An 18,158-nucleotide genomic window follows, 5' to 3' on the forward strand; every position below is an offset into this window, starting at 1 on the left:
ATAGTGAACATTACAATCATAATGATAATGATCAAAGTTCCTGAATATCACTGCATAGAAAGGAAAGGAAGGAAAACAGATTAATGGTACTATGGTTTGATATGTGCAGAGGATTGAGTGTTTGCTTTCGTTTTCTTTCTGTCACTCTTCTTTTGTCTTTCATTAGTTTCGTGATCACAATCTGTGCATTCAGTTTATTATTTTTCGTTCCTCGTGTGTACCCGTTGCGAAGCATGAAAATAACGATTTTGATAGTGTGTACATAACAATCAAGATGATAATGATCATACGTGCGAGCATGCAGCGTAGAAATGATAAAAGAGCAAACAAAAATGAAACGATGGTTTGCTCTGTAAAGAGGATTGATTTTGCTTTCGTTTTCTTTCTTTTCGCGCATTGTTTTTTTTTTCACTTAACAGCATGGCGTCAGCTCACTATAGCAAAGAGTAAATATTGGTTGCCAGTCGCACACAAGCAAGATGATGTTCAAACCCCTTGTATGCCTGTCCTGTGGATGCCAAGAGTATACGTGTATACAGTACTTGATGCATAGTGTATGCATGTGTGTGTTCCATTAGCCTTCTGTGCACTTGGCAATGCGGGGTTTGATGTAATACAGTGCGTCATGTGCGTCAATGTAATAATTCAGGATGCATTCATCGTCATAGTGGTTCTAATCAATACATGATTATCCTTAACACAAGGACTCTATCCCCATGCAACCAGCGCCAAATTAAAAGTCATCAAAATTAAACATGTATTATAATTAATGTAATATCGAATTTCGGTATCATTGCAGTTATTGCTGCATGCGTGATGGATTTAACGAATATCTATTCATTGATAATCTGCTTTATTCATTTCATAATTGTAATTGTCCTCATTCATTATTGTTTCAATTTCATTTCTTCTTCTTTTTCGATTATGTTATTTCTGGCTAGTGCATGTCAAATCGTATTCAACAAATAGACGATGAAAGAAGGGATTCTCACATGTTTAACTGAAGACTGAAGACATCTCGGCAAGTGTTTGCGAGGCACTTTTGAATCAACACAGGAAATATCCAGAAACGTCAACTCTTCCATTCCCAACCCGTGATTTTGCTCCCGATTTATTACATATATATATATATATATATATATATATATATATATTTAACCATATATGTATAGATATACATATATATATGATCATATATATATTATATATAAACAAAGGGAGGGAAAACTGACCAGAAACAAATAATAAGTAGTGAAAACTTTGAGCAAAGAAATCGAATCCCGATGGAAACCCATTTTCTTCACTCAAAGTTTTCACTATAGATATATATATATATATATATATATATATATATCTTTTTAAAACCATGTCGCAATTTAGCGTTCTGTTCAAGTTCAGGACATGACTGAGGTGGTGATGCTCATACAATTTCACATTCTTCTTAATTCCAAACTCATGTATGGCTTGCCAAACCGAAAAAAAAAGTCTCAGAGCTGTAATTGGTGTTGTTGGGTTTTGTCTTTTTATTGGTGTGTACATATTCTAACCGTTTGAAAACAGGAATTATGTGGCACAAGTTCAGGAAGGTTTTGACATAAACGGGTGGAACACAAATATTCACAATTGAGATAATATACTTATTTCAACACATACGGTGTCAATATGCAATCATGGTGCCCTATTGAAAGGGATGGTACAGTATTGGTGGAGGTGAGAATTGGGCTTTTAACTTTTTGCGAGATACCAAGAAAATACTTATGAAATAGTACAGAGCATACCATTTTAAGAGGAATTCAAAGTTTATTTGATGAAAATCAGGGTTGGAATGACTGAAACATCCAAAAACAAAGTAAAATAAAGCGATCGTAATAAAAGGTGGGTCCCACACTTTATTAGAATCGCTCTGTTTTGGATATCTCAGCCATTTTAAAACCAATTTTTATCAAATAAACGTTGAATTCCTCATGGAATTACATGCTCTTTCATATTTCATAAGAGGTTTCTCATTATCTCACCATAAATGTTAGAAACTTGAAATTATGTCTCAACCAAAACTATACGATCCCTTTAACCACAAGCATATAACAAAGCTTCACATGCATGTGGTCCTATTCACGTTTCTTTGAGGAAAGTTTTATTAGGGCTCAATAAAAAGACGGCGCGTAATCTGTGGGATCCTAACAAGTATTACTCAGTTTCTCTCGAAATAGACCAATTCGGTTTGGGTACTGTTTCTTTATGGTAATTTCAAACTGAGGGCTTCAAGTATGCCGAACAAAACGTAATGTATGCATGCACTTAGCAACGCACCTGGCTCATTACATACTCCATTGAAAAGTCTTTTGTTCTTCTTTGGAAGCCCTACAGTTATGGCTGCCGTAAGTTACAGAGCTCTGAAGTTGGATTCATCTATACCGATTCATATTCAAACCTTTTCCCTTTTTGACACTCATGATGAGCAATCGTGCATATCACAACTAAGATTATTGGAACACATGTCTCATTATGCATGGCAGACGAACTTGTGGCGGAAGCAGGAACTGGATATAGAGCGCCATGTCCGTGGCTCTGGCCGAAGAGTTCTGCGACTCACCTCAAGACCTCGAGAGACACATCCCGCGGGCGATTGAACAAATGAGACAAGATGGAGGCGGGAGAGAGGAATTCTGGGAAACGTGTCAATATGCCATCAGGGACAGTCTTCTGAAGTATGCGAAAGACCGGTGAGAATTTTCAAAAGTTTCTTTATTGAGCAAAATCGCACACATACTATGTGTATAATGCGTACAACAAAGGATATGGCCTTAATCAATATCATAGGCAAAAAGAAAAGAGAAATTTCATGCTCTTTAGTAATAAGTTTCAAGTACCACAAGATAATACAATAACATTCAACACTCCAAAATCACCGAATACCTAGTAATCATGACCTAGCAATCTTTACCAAGTATACTTCCCTCTGCTAATCCTTCCCTCGTAACTTTGCCAAATGGTCCGTATATATAGGAATCCTCATCCTGCAAAGTATAGGTCCTACCCCAAATCCTATGCTAAGTAACCGTTTTGTCAACGACTCGTTCGAAAGCGCAGATGAAAACTGCGACTGGCGATAAGAGTAATAAAAATAAAAGTATGAGCAAAGATCTCATCATAATTGTAATACGGTATCATCATGCCCCTTCCTCCCACCCCCCCCCCCCCCCCCCCTCCGCCGCAACATCCACAAACACCATTTCCATTACAGGAAGAACCAGCACGAACCTCTACTGGTTGGCCTCTGTGTTGCGTGTTTTGAAACCAAGGCCATGGTTTACTACGACCTGGCCTATGATATCCTGAGAGAGAAAAAACTCGTCAATTGGAAGGTAACTATGGCAACGTATTTGTTTCTTTAATGAGATCAAATCAAAGAATGATAAGATAATTCATGATGTTGTAGCAGGTCATTATGATGGGTGACGTTCAACTTTCTCTTCCCAAGCAAATACTCTTGATGCTTCTTTTCGTCAACATCGGACATGATGTTACAAGAAAATCATGGTTATTTAAAGTTTCACATGTTTTAATAATAATCAAGGCTCTGGACGGGGTGATAATGACAAGCATCCCAGTTAACTATGCGCTCAAATTTGCACTGCACTGGAGAGGTATAAATTATAATTATCACAGCAAAAACTGATTGTAAGGTTGTACCACCTGTACATGTGGTCGGTAATTGCTGTAACAATAGAGGGTTTGTATAGTTGCTACATCATCAACGAGATACCGGATTTCAATGACATTTGTATGTTTTAAAAAAATGAGTTATGTGGTTTGCAAGCGATTTCAGTATTGATGCATAACTTTACAATTCCGGTTTTTCCTTTGCAACTTTCATAAAAGATCATCCATTTTGCTTGTTAGATGATATCCATGCACTTATTAAAGCAAACATGAGAAATGTAGTTGTTCTATCCCTACCAACTTTGTTACTTTTAGGTAAGACTGTTAATCCTCACCATAGTGAGAAAAAAAAAAGAAATGAAAAAGTTGACATGCCAATTGGTCAAGCCACTCTTCTCAGCGCCCCCTTTTTGTCTTCATTAGGGCCACGAAGATGGGATTCAGAGAATTTGTCAGGTCTTGCAGGAACCAATCACGTGGACGCACCATGAGACCAAGAACGAGTGGAAGTGGCATAAGAACCGCCTCTCTGGGTCACACTTAGGAAGAGCCCTCGTTAGAGCCATATCGACCATGATCGAAGCTTGCAGGTGAGCATGCCAGGGTGTGGTGAGGCTAAAAAGTGAGACGATGAAATGGCAAGAAAGAAATCCAAGAAGATAAAGAATTACCTTAAGGTTCAAACGGCGTGCAATTTCGTTTTCACTGTATCTCCGATTTCACTGTATCTCCGTTATGATATCAAATATCTCACCGCACAGAGTTCATACACTGTAGTTATATTTGATGCAATATTTGGTGTCGTTTCATAAACTTTTCTCCTTACTGCACCCCCCGTGACTGATTTTCTTCACATTAATGAGTCAAAATTTGTTTTAAATAAATATGCCCCCATAAAAATCATTGTTGACACTACAGGCAACAATTGATCCGAGGGTCCGTTCATGATCATTCTGATTTACCTCTAATTCTTGATAGGTATACCGTATTCATGGGTTTTTATTTTTCAGTCGTGACAAGACCATGAGGAATGTCAACGGTCATTTCGCGTCCCTCGTGACGTCATGTTTAAAGAGCGCCACCCCAATGCACATGGTAGTTGCCTATGCTGTTCTCGAAGCCAGCGACATCAGCTGGGAGGTAATACGCTGTTTTGGTGTTTGTTTGTCTGTCTGTCCGTCTGTTTGTTTGTTTGTTTGTTTGTTTGTTTGTTTGTTTGTTTGTTTGGCTTCTTTGAGCGCCCTCTATCCTGATTGTCCTTCTTCCACTATGTCCTTTGAATCTGTTCTCTCCAAAAACAAAATTCGGGTGTTTCCCCTTTCAAAACCTTCAGCTTCTTCAATTAATTTCTCCTCTGAAATTTAAAGCCGAAAGACCACAAGTGACCTTCATATCATTACCATTAAAGAGACAAAGAGATCGTAGCGTTCCTCCTGTGACGCTTTGCTCTCATTACTTTATGTTCAGTTAATAAATCTATGTACAACTTTTCTTAGATAAGATGTAAAGATTATGAATTCTTATTACTGAGTTATTTAGAGATACTGAGAGATACTAGTATTGTCCTTTCATCATACAGAGTAATAATTGAATAATGATAACAATACTAGGCAGTAGTGCTACATGAACTGATAAGAATAACAATGATACTGCATGTGTTGATTAGCACCATTCTTATTGCTAATATTTGTTTTTCTGATTATTGTAGCTACTTGTGGATAATCAGTAAAGATGTTATCATTGTTTTGTTGTACTCATCATCATCATCTCTGTTAGAATTAGTAATAACTTATGTTATTGGTATGTTAATGGCAATGCATGGTAACCATTACTAATACTGTCGTTATTATCCCCATCGTCGTCATGTGACGTCATCACAATAGTTGTTATCTGGACTATCAATGCTATTATTGATAATAGTCACTATTTTGTCACTAGCTGTGACAAATGTCAAAGGTCAGTCTTCACTTGTTTCCTTATAGGGATGCGAGAAACAGATGCCAGCCGTTCTGGAAGAATTCAATCGATGGATCCGAGGAAAATCCGCCAACTTCGCTCAAAATTTCGATCACATGAACGTCGCTGATTACGTCACCAGACACGGCATGATGGAAGTCACAGGGTATACATTTAAATCACACGCTCACTAACACACACACACACACACATACATACACACATTCATGCTATATGCTGATACCAAACTAGCCAAAATGTTGATCAAAGTTATATCGCGAGAGCCTGTAGTTTCAATTGGCAGATCAGCGCAAATGACGTCATTATAATATAAGCGCAAAAGAAGCGATAAGTTTCAATTTCAACAAGTGAAATCGTTTTGTGTCGTCATAATCCAAGTAACACAAAACTTATTTTCAAAACTACTGTAAGTATTGGTGATTCTATTCGTGAAGTAGGCCCTACTTTAATATGTTTGAAGTTGGCACATAGATTCTCGTCATCATTGATAGAGTGTCTCGATGTCCTGTCTTTCCTCCGGTTTTACCGACGAGACTTAGAAAAAAAATGATTTTAGGATGTTTCAAAGCCCGTGGAAGCGATCGCCTGCATCGAGCGTGCAGAGTGATGATGGCGATGATAATTATAAGTAAAAAGTAAACTACTTTGTACCGAAAATGCATGTGAAAATGAATGGGTTTACAGCATTCGAATGCCCGTGTGGGACTCTGAATCCTTTCCGGTGTCGGTGGCAAATTTGAATGCTACCACCTGCTTTTTTAATATGAATGACAAAAGAGTTGACTTCTTTAATCAATGCGCAAAAATGCATGACCAAAATGCGTAGGTGAATGACGAATTTCATGGTTAAGATTTTTTTTTTCTTTAAGAATGAGTCTGGAAACAATAATACAAAATTGAATGAAAAAAACGTATATCATCGTTATCATTATTATCATTATCATCATTATTATCGATATCATCATTATAATGCTTCTTTTCTTCTATTTAAGATGTATAGCACATTCGACAACTGAGTTATTGTACATTATGTTTCTATTGTTTGGCTACTGCTTTCAAAAATTTAAATATATATGACAAAGCGAACATAGACATCTGCCACCAAGTCATATATATATATATCTACCACCGTCTTCTCATCCGTAGGAAATCTAGTACGGAACACTTAAAATTCATCATGGAATTCTGTCTTCAACACGAGCTGGAAGGCGACGAGCGACCTTTCTCAACCTACGGGAAAATCGTGTATAATATCCTCAACAACTTCATTCTCAAGGTTTGTGAAAATAGTCTAATTGAAGTTAATCTTTATCAGTTTTGGGCTGACTGCTAGATTACCGTATAGTTTTATGGTAATTTTGATATTTGATAAGACATTCTCACTCACGCCATGTGCCTTCAAAAGCCCCCCCCCTTTTTTTTTCTTTACTCCATGCGTTGACGTTACAAAGTATATACGTAGTTAGATCTCTTTTTCTTCTGAACTTGAAAGTTACGTCTTTTTGCTGCGTACCAAATATGTCATCATCAAATATATTCCAATGCATTCTAAACAAAATAATCTCATCTCCGCGTTAGCTATGTGTTTTGTTCTCGTTCAGAATGAGTATGAAAGAAGTGCAAGCGGATGATTTTGTTGAAAAGATTACGCAGGTCTAAAGTTAAGACAAACAGCTAAGCCAATCCAGCAAGATGGCGGATAAGCAGAGTATCTTGTGCTCTCTTTGACAACATTGCCTCTTCGAAGGAAGTTTGCATCTATTGAACTTTATTTCATAGTATACTCTTAATTCATAGTTTGGTACAGCAGTATAGTCTTGGTCATAATATAGCGCAAGTATGGTTTTTGTACGTAGTATTGCACAGTATAGTGAGTATTATAGTATAGTCATATTTCATAGGTACAGTATGGTATAGTACAGCGTTGTTGTGTTTTTTTTCGTAGTCTTAACTATAAGCAAAGCTACCGAATACAAAGCTACCGATTGATTTGTTGTGTGTCATGATGCAAATTGATAATTTTTAAGACATTTTGGTTAGATAACAATGTAATTGATATCATGGATATGTCCTGGATGCTAACCTTCTACTAAGAGCTTATGAAGGAAATGTAGAAAATGTCTTTATCTTAAAGTAAAAAATGAACGTCATTTAACGCCTTTCCACGTTAGGCCCGAGTAATAACAAACAGATATATCATTCAAGATTGATTTCATGACAGTAGCATCAATATTTCGTGGTTATATTTCTCCAGAACAGCGGCAAGCCAAAGGTGATCAAGGATTTGTTTCCCTACGCCATGAGTTTGCTGTCCAGTGAACAGTCCGATATCAGACGCAGCGTCGGGTTCCTCGTATCACATCTCTTTCAGCACGGAGAGATGCTCGCCCCCTACGGCAAAGAAATTGTAGAAGCCTTCATTGACGGCCGATGCGAACGATCGTCTATTGGATGTGAGTGATAACCCGGTAAACTGGTACATTAGAGCATGAACCTGGTTAACGCAGTGCCACTGGGTTTCAGAATCTCTTAGAATTTTTGAGGCAGACTAAAAGCCCAGTAAACTTTCATCTGCAACGCAGCGTAACACTATATAGTAATAAGCGATGTTGTCAATACTAACGATTTGGAAAATGCTATTTTCAATTTCTATAAAGTACATTAAAATAACAATATGCCTAGCCTATACAAATAATTATTATACTAATGATTCGAGATGTGCCATGTATGGCAATTCTTTTCCTTCTCTGCACTCATCCAGGGCCAAAGGGGTATTTGCATCAAAGTGATATTGGTATTCGCATCATTTCTTTCCAGAAGCGATTAGTAATACATGTACCATGCGCCCATGAGAGTTGAGACCAAGGACAACCAAGTATTATGTGTATCGCGTATTATCAGAGTGTGCATGTATACTCTTGATGGCCGAATTACAACTTACCTTTACTTTAACCACACATCTTCTCACTGAACTCGCAGGCGCCTTTAAGGGAATATACCAATATAACCCGGAAGTGATAATGTCTCAAATGGACCGTCTCATTGACCTCCTGGATGATCTGACCAATCAAGAGAAGGTCTCCATTTACATGCTCTTCAATGACGTGGTTCAACAGAGTCCGGAAGTATGTACCCCGCAAGTCCGCCCTCCCCCCCCCCCACCCCCCCACCCCCACTGATTATCCATGATGATTGTTATTCTGCACGTTCCGCGTATTTTCCTCTGCACTTTTGAAGTTCTATATCACATTTCTATGTTTCATGCCTTTCAGATGGATCTTTAATTATTCTACAGAATTAAAATATGTATTCGTTTCATAGTCATTTTGGTTAGAAGTAGTGTGGTAGTGCGGTAGTGCGGTAGGGGAGAGTAGGCCTGCTTTGAAAAAACTGCAGTGAGCTTGAAGAAGCATTATACAAGAGTGCGAATAACCGCCTTATACTGTAGCTTGAGTCTCACAGTATCATAGTACAGTTTTACACTCGCACTTTCGGCCGAATTCTATACTCAGCGTTTGGACTGTGTAACTAATGACGGTGAATGATCAATCTAATCATCAAAATCAACGGTACTTGCGGCCCACTACAACCCCGTGAATCTCTATGCATTCATGAAAGCAATTAACCATACTAACTTCTAATTGCTGAATTTCTTTGTTGAGTGGTTCAACACAGGGAAAGGCACCATTAGCATGACAACGAATAATCATATACGAGTCTTGTTCGGAATTCTTTCGAGAGAAAAAGAAACCAATGTATTCTGATTTGATTTGATTTGATTATGGTGACCGCGCCTTCAGCGCTATCGCACCTTCACCCTGGAACAACTTACCCATCCACGTCCGCGAAGCTCTTACAGTAGACTCTTTCAGAATATTACTCAAAACTCATCTGTTCACTCAAGATCTGTAATTTGTATTTTTATCATATTTAAGTTATGTTCGTTCCTTAAGTTATAATTTACAATGTTTGTAATGTATGTTATGTATTTTGTTCCATCTTACTCTTTACTTCATGGCTTAATTTCTCCTTTCTAATTTTTCTCAATTACAAGACGCTTAGCGCTTAGAAACTTTAGTAATTAGGGCTCTATTAATGATGTGTATTAATGATATTTATAATTATCATTATTATCGTTCTCATTTGCGTCATGTGAAATGTCCAGGCCCTGGAAGACCACGTTGACGACATGATCGACGACATCAGTGACTTGACCCTAACTCCAATCAGCTTCATGACCCTTGCCCAGCTCTCGGTCCACTGCCCAGAGAGGTTCGTCAAACACCTGGACTTCTGTTTGAAGACATGGGAAAAATTACCAATGACAGTGACGTCAGCATCCAAAATGATAGCGAACATTGGCCGTGTCAGTAAGGTAATCAGTGAATGAGTATACACATTATCCTTACAAACAGGTACCTTCTGAAACGTCTGCAATTGAAGTGTTTATGCATGAACGAAGGGGGAAAAAATCAGCAAATTATGGGGAAACTCTCGTTTGTAATCATACGGACGTGAGAGAAGTCTCAATTCATTCGTAACTTAAAAAAGAAAGAAGAAAATGTTTGATGTAGAAATGACTTAGGTTTGAAATGTGTTCTTTGTTCCTCGTCGCCTCGGTACCAAGACCATGAAATAGATGGATGAGATTACGCTTGAATTTTAATCGATAAATAATCGGCTTCCCCCGAAATTGAAAGTCAGAACATCATTGTTTTAGGGTATGTACTTCTCGAATGACTCACAATATTGAGGTGGTGATGATAAAGGTTATCTGCTGTTGTGTAAATGAAAATGCACTCCTGGAACAACGATCTCCTCTTCTGCATGGCTAGCATAGGAATGTAAACGAACAAAACCAAACCGAACAATAATCCATTCTCTCAAACAATGAATAAAGAATAGTTTTGGTTGATGTTCATTTTCCCCTTTTAATCTGAAGACATACTGTCATTCTTAGACGTATTTTTTTTTTAATTGTATTTTGTACTGTTGTACTATATTGTCTGTTTCTTGATCAAGTGATAATGATGAGAATAAAAATTATTTGAATATGACTTTCATTGCTGCATCGCTTCTTGAAGAAATTCCTGGACAAAAAAAAGAAAGAAAGATGTGAGCTCATTTTTGGTTACCACTGATTGCAATCTTGTGCAGCAACAAGCAGACCAATGTCTTCAGATTCTCTTCGGGAGGTTGCCTGACGCCAACCCGATGTGGACCGGTGTGATCCTAATGGAAGCCAAGCGGCTGGGTCAGGCGTATAAGACGTCCCTGGAGCCATATCGACCAGAGATCGAGAAACTGAAGACCTATCCCCAGTCAGGTATACCGGAAGTCGTACAGATGATGCTGGATTTCCTGGACGACATCACGTACGTCATTTTTATATCAGTTGTGGCTAATCAACCATGACAGGTTTAGGTTAAAAGAAATATTTTTTTTTAAAGAATTGGCAGCGAACAAATTTACAAGCCAGCAAAATTACTGAATGAGATTTAGTCTGTCATAGGATTCTTAGATGCGTTTACTTGTGTCTGTGCAGGTGCTGTGTGTAGGCTTATTTTGGCAGGTATAGAACTGATTGTAAATTCACTCCCTCTCGCGTGCGATTCGTCATGGCTCTGCTCGTGTATCTGTTTTATGTGATATTCACCTTGTTTCTGTAGCCTGCATGGGCTCAGCGAAAATGTTACCGAGCAGCGAGAGGACATCGACAAGCTGGATTCACGTGTGACGAACACGGAAAACGACGTCAAGGTACTGGACGAAACGGTGAAGCAGCAGGGTGACGACATCGAGAACGTAAAGAACGAGGTCCACGAACAGGGAGAGAAGCTGGAGGAACTGAAGGAGGTCGTCGACGAAACGGTCGAGAAAGTCGAAGAGATCGATCGCAAAGTAAGTATGCCTGATCATTGGGACTGAGAAATCCACAAGGATCAATAGACAAATGAATCCTCTGATAGGTTCCGAGTATACTGTCTGTAGGTAAAGAACGCAAGTGGATTAGAAATGCAGTAGGAGCTCAATATCTGCATGATCACGGAAGTTAGCCTGCAATCAAACTCACAAAACTGTAAACAATGATGACAAACATTTTCATAGTTGAAAGTTTTGATTGATTGAAAGCGAATATTCGGAAACTCTTATACCACATCATTCAAACATGATTACTTTTTTTTTTTTTTCAGACGATTACCAACGCGCCAAAGTGGTCCCGCGATGTATCCAAACTCCTCAACCCGGAGCATGAGCATGACTGGCGGTTTCTTGCAGTTCGACTCGGATACTCGGGTGAGGATATCCGTAACTGGGCCCTGTCCCCCGATCCGACAATGGCTATCTTGGCCGAATGGTTTACCACACACAAGAGCAGTGACGCCACGTACGCCATCCTGAGTGCTCTGGAAGACATGGGACGAACAGACGCCGCGGAGATCATCACACAGTCTCTGGAGGAAGCAGGTAAAGTGATACAATCCTGTGGTAGAAAGCGCGGATGTAGTTATTTAGATCCGATCTCACGACAATAACAATTTCTCCGAGTCATTTCAATTCAAGGTAGAAGTTCTCATTTCTATGAGTGCGATAGAAAGATAATTGATTCTGTTCTTTGATCAAAGATGTAAGAGTAAATATCTGCAAACTATATGATCCTTGCTGTATAGGATCACATTTGGCAAGACGTATTTTCTTTCCTGTGATAAAACTGTGCTCCTGGTGTTTCCTTACAACAAGTTTGCGATCTATTGTTCTCCGCTCTGTGAGAGTGAATACCTTCAAACTATATGATCCTTGCTGTATAGGATCGCATTTGGCAAGACGTCTTTTCTTTCCAGTAATAAAACTGTGCTCTTGGTGTTTCCTCGCAACAAGTATGTGGTGTATTGTTCTCCGCTCATGTTCTCCTTGACAGAACTGTTGGTTCCCGAAGCCTCGTCCGACGACTCCGAGAAACCACCTGCCATCTTCCTCAGCTACCAGTGGGACCACCAGCCCGAGGTGAAAGCCATCAGAAAACATTTGGAGATGGCAGGATTCCCCTGCTGGATGGACATCGGTCAGATGGGAGGAGGAGACCAGCTCTTTGCTCGCATCAGTCAGGGGATGCGATCCGCCAAAGTGGTCCTCTGTATGGTGACAGAGAAGTACTCTGGTTCGGAGAACTGCAACAAGGAGGTAAGAAATCCTAGTATGTCAAGGTTTATCCGTCTAATAGTAATCATAAATGCCGAACAGATTGTAATTTCATCAAAAACTTGGAACAGAAATGTGCATTTATCACTCGTAAAAATCCACTGACCATGCTCTGAATCAATATTCTTCTTCTACCCTTTTTCTGACAAGGTAAACCTTGCCAACCTGCTCAACAAACCAATCATACCGATTCTCATCGATCGGACCCCTTGGCCACCAGAGGGCGCAATGAGCATGCTCTTCTCCCAGCTACTTTACATCCAGTTTTACAACGAGAAGGAGTACGTGAGGGGAGAGAAGTTTTGGGATGACGCCAAGTTCTCTGAGCTCCTGGGACAAATCTCGTATCACGTCAACCCAGACGAAACCATGGTGACCGAAGGTGAGCGTTGTTTCTCATCCGCGTTGATGAGTGAGCTTCGATTCAAACCTGCATACCCACACATGCACACACACATAACTCTTTGTGTTTCTTTAATGCTTTTTCCTTCTCTTTCTCTCTTTCTCTTCTACCATTATCATAGAGTAACTTATTGTATTCCAGCATCGTTTGCGTTTGTATTTTTTCTTTATTATGAATTATTATGTACGTAATCGCAGCAAGAGTGGTTATGACTTCATTCGTTTATGTCGGGGTTGTTGTTCAAAAGACCGTAGCTACCGAGATGACTATTTTGCACCTTGGCAGTCCAGACTCACAAATTGGTTCCGTGACATTTGCTCCTGCGACAAAACTGCTCTAATAAGATATCTGCACGATAAGCCGAACATAAATTCTACCCACAAACATAACCCTAACCTTTATTCTAATCCTCACATCAAACTACACCTAAAACCCTATCACGAACCCCAACATAACCCTGAGTCTTTGGAGAAAATAAGATGGGAACACTTTTATTGTCGCAGGAGCAAATGTCATGTCACAGTACAAATTAAGTTACTACAGACACAGCACAATGATTTCCATCATGATTTATAATTTTCTTAACGAGCATGGAGTATAGAATAGTTAATGTCGACCACCCATTTCATAAGCGATATTCTCATGAACTAGATTTGGGCTTAATATGTTCTATGAGAGTAGACTTGCATCCCAAATATCATGCAAAATCGAAATTAAGTTTTCCTTTTTCATCTCCGTACAGAGTACCGTAACTGGATCCCTCAGGTGGAAGACAAACCTGCCGTCGTGAAGAAAGTTGAAGAAACGTCATCAAGCACCCCGCCAAAGACTGACACTCAGGTAAGGATAGCTAGTCAAGTCCTTAAAGGTCCTTTTTACCTTTGGGAGCAGTGATTTCAAAAATTTTCAAGATATCAGTTTTGATGCACATGTGTAGGTCAGTTGTATCATAAAACATCCTACCATATGAAATTTTTGCACTGAAACCTAAAATGTAAGGAGATATCACTATTTTTCTCATTAAACCATAACTGTAGACGGTTTAGTCTGGAAACATTTTTATTATTACTATTGTTCACATTTTGTATATTTAACAATACTTAACATTGATTATACTGGTTCAAATTTTTACACTGGTTGTTTCTTTCCCTAACTCACATGTTAGAACTATTTTGAAGCAGTAATGCTGGGTTTTTGTTTCTTCTGCAAGTGGTAAATTATGCCTTTAACGCGATATCAATAGGAAAGGAAACAACACTTATTAGCTGATGTCTACTTTGTGTGAATCATTCCTTCTCTATATGATTACTCAGTACGTTTTTTCCAATAAACTGCCGCTTTTTAATTGTATTTGCATCAACATGGCCACAAACCAAAGATTCTTTGACTACGATACAACTCATTTTACATCTGAAATTTCGTAACTACAGTCCGACCTCTCCTATCCGGACACGTCGGGACCGGCGTTCATCTGGATAATGGATTTGGCCGGATATGGGAGACTCGATGTTTAATACACGCAGCTGCCTACCCAGTGGTAGCTACATGTTCATGTATCAATTTTGCGTGACAATGTCACGTCCTCGTCAGCTGGTCTGCGTTCAGAATTCTCTGATAATTTGCTCGATGAACGATCGCTTGCATCGTGCCCTGATTTGACGAAAAGTTTTCTATCCATGTTCCTGCGGTGATTTGGGGTTTTATTGAATGTCTAATGCATGTTATCTAGATTAAAATTAGATGTGAATGCATGTTAATTATGTTTGGAATGATATGTAATTTACGTGAGTTTGTGTAGGAGTTTTGTTTGAGTTTGAAATCCCCCTTTTCGCTGTAATTCTTACATTGAAAAAAAAAATCACGCCGAGATCGCATCCGGAAAATAGAGAGATCCAGAGAGAGGTAGGCCGGATAGGAGAAGTAGAAGTGTATGTGATATAGATCAACAAAGAACTTGATTTATAGGGTTCATTCTTTTGAGAGTTTGGGTATCAATCTTCAGTCCAAAGCCTGCTTGCTATTTTGTTACAGCGCACATCAATTATGTAATTTTCCCGAATTCACTTTCTGTGTTCAATTTTTGTTTAATTCATCAGGAACCTTTGGAGCATCCGTCCGTTTTCATCTCGTACCAATGGGGCAAACAGCCAGAAATCAAGAGACTGTTCTCACGTCTCACCGGTTTAGGCTACCACTGCTGGCTGGACATCAACCAGATGGGTGGTGGGGATCCACTCTACTCCAAGATCGACAAGGGCATCAGGAATGCAAAGGTCAGTGCCGACGGCAGCGTTATTTCAGAATATGATATTAGAGAATTACGTGTGTCGGCAATAAGCTCCCATAGATTTAAGGCCAGCATTATGATTAAAAATACATTTGGTGTCTTACCAGTGATCATTTATCACTTGGGGTCACAGTTGCGTATCGCAGTTCAAATGCATACTCTTTGCAGCTTGTGTTTGTATGCCATTTTAACACTTCTTGTATTTATAGAAACTAAAATTGCTCCCTTAACATTAACCTTTACCTTTCTATTGTTTCTCACTCCAGGTCGTCGTGTCTTGCGTCACTCCGAAGTACGCCCTCTCCGCCAATTGTCGTCGTGAGGTGAGTCTGTCCGACGCTCTGCGGAAACCCGTCGTGCCTTTACTCATGGAACAGATGACATGGCCACCGGAAGGACCGATGAGTATGACCTTCACCCAGCTCCTCTACATCGACTTCACCAAGGAGACGAGTCAGGCCAAATTTGACGACGAAAAGTTCGACGAACTCCTGCTGAAGATCCAGGAGCACGCCCAGCCCACGCTCCAGCTGGAAACAGTGGGGGATGAAGCAGACCAGAGCACTGATCAGGAGGAAGACGACGAAGGGACGCAGGAGGCTGTCAGTGGAGAGGAACAGCCTGATGAAGGAAGACGCAGACAGAGTGAGGAAATACAGGACAATCAGGAAAGGTCAGATCAAGCAGATCTTACTCAACAGATGGAAATAATCGAGGAAAACTCTAGTCATTTTCCAGTGCAAGAGAACGGCACGCCAGAATCACAGCTGGCGTCAGTGGAAGATGAACGAGAGAGCTCAAATTCAGAGGATCAATTTGATGAGGAAAGCATAGAAATGAAAACTGATATTTGTACGAAGACAGATGCTCATGAATTCAACGGATCTGATGCGGAGACGCCAAGTGGGTCTGAAGAAACGGGTCAGATGGAACTCAATCCGACGGCAGGAGTCGATCAACAGAGGGCGCTGGTTCATAAAGAGCCGTCAACTGTAACAGATCCTTCTTCAGCAGCTGAAGACAGGCATCTAGATGAGAGCAGAGAAGACAAAGTAGACACATGCATCACTGAACAACCTGAAGAGCAGCTAGCCACGGACAGAAATCAAGAAGAAAGTGATAAAGGTGGACAATCACCGGGCAAAAACGTCCGCCCTTCGTCAGGAAGGAAACAAAAGAAATCCTCGCTTTGTCTGATCATCTGAAAACGTCCAATGTTCGTCGTCAACCTTGAAGTTCAGAAACAATAAGAGAAATCCTTCTCTATGTGTGTATGACGAACAGCACTATAACGTGTATTTTGCTCTCGAGTTGACACACATAAGGGAGGTGGAAGTGAGTATTCCACCTCCCTGCACACACAAAAGGGATGCGGTATAGGAACAATTACGAAATCAGGGAGATGGGGCCATGTACACGGATTGACATCGTGTTTTGACAAACATCTATAATTCTTGTTTGAGAAATTATGCTTTGTGATCATCCGAGTTTCCTGTGAAATTTCTGAAATAGCATAGTATATTCGTCTTTCACATTGAAAACAACAACGTCTACAGTTTCATCAAGGTGGATAAAAGGGTAAATAGTGGACTTTATTAGGAGTGACGTGATTTCCGCCATTTCGTCACTATTGTATATTTATCATGTCTAGTTTTTTTTTTTTGAGGGGGGCACTGATGCATGTCCAGTTTGTGTGTGTTTGTGTGTGATGGGGTTCTAGACTGTTCTTATGTACATGAGCTACGTACCTTGTCCTAGACCATGATGTCACTTTGAATGGAGGACACTTCATTATCCAGTGTGCAGAAAATCGCCTGAACATCGCCATAACAAATTATTTGTAATTAGGCATGTCAAAAAAGTAACGTAAGATTTGAATGGAATTTAAGTACTTTTATTTCGTTTCCATTTACAAAATACATCTCAATTTTTACAAGCATATTGATAACGAAATCATATGCAAAAGAAAATGAACTCACTATTTTCTTCTTGAACTGAATATTACAGATATGTACTAATAAACTCTATAGTACTACAATGTACTATGGTATAGTAATGTTATGAACTATACTGTAATACTTACGATGGAAATGGAGGGATCCACTAAAAAGATAGTAAAGAAACAATGTAAGTTGTTTTTCACCAAATTTCCTGCACAGATACCGCTCACTTGAGTATTGTTAAGGTGTCATTCAAACCTAACACATAACGTGAAGTATCGCATTGGTCGCAGAGAGTGGAATCACGAGACTTATGAGAACATTATAAACAGAATAATAGTATAGCATATATCTGTTATAAAATTTTATAGAAATCACTGTTTATTTTGAGTTCAAAAGAACTTTGTTACTGAAAGATGTAATTATTTATTACCATTATTCACAATTAGAAAAATAGCCTATAAATGCTACATTATATTGATATATAATATTTATCAAAATAGCAATTTAATGTGAGATTTAATTGTTGCTTTACTAAGAGCAGATAGAAATGTCTTGTTTTATTTTCATTTGGTTTTTCTTGCGATTTTTCTTTAATTCTGCAAAGTTGAATGAAAGTATTCGTAACAAACTCTTTCGTTTGGAATGGATCTCCATCATGCCGTCACACCACACAATATTGTCACAC

At 39.2% G+C, this 18,158-nt stretch overlaps 1 protein-coding gene across 1 annotated transcript; it reads left to right on the top strand.

The window, feature by feature from the left end:
• The first annotated feature begins 2,556 nt into the window (after positions 1-2,556).
• LOC139722166 (uncharacterized) lies at positions 2,557-16,735 on the top strand. Its single transcript, XM_071633479.1, has 17 exons — positions 2,557-2,723; positions 3,245-3,365; positions 4,087-4,253; positions 4,674-4,803; positions 5,646-5,785; positions 6,787-6,916; positions 7,895-8,093; positions 8,620-8,765; positions 9,806-10,015; positions 10,798-11,015; positions 11,310-11,541; positions 11,835-12,108; positions 12,560-12,822; positions 12,991-13,222; positions 13,986-14,083; positions 15,340-15,516; positions 15,797-16,735. Exons 1-17 carry the CDS (start codon positions 2,557-2,559, stop codon positions 16,733-16,735), a joined length of 3,843 nt encoding a protein of 1,280 aa, XP_071489580.1.
• Positions 16,736-18,158: the final 1,423 nt, after the last annotated feature.

This window comes from Diadema antillarum, unplaced genomic scaffold (genome assembly GCF_040938485.1).
Source record: "Diadema antillarum isolate AM-2024a unplaced genomic scaffold, OU_Dant_1.0 scf00000159, whole genome shotgun sequence".
NCBI classification, from domain to species: Eukaryota; Metazoa; Echinodermata; class Echinoidea; order Diadematoida; family Diadematidae; genus Diadema; species Diadema antillarum.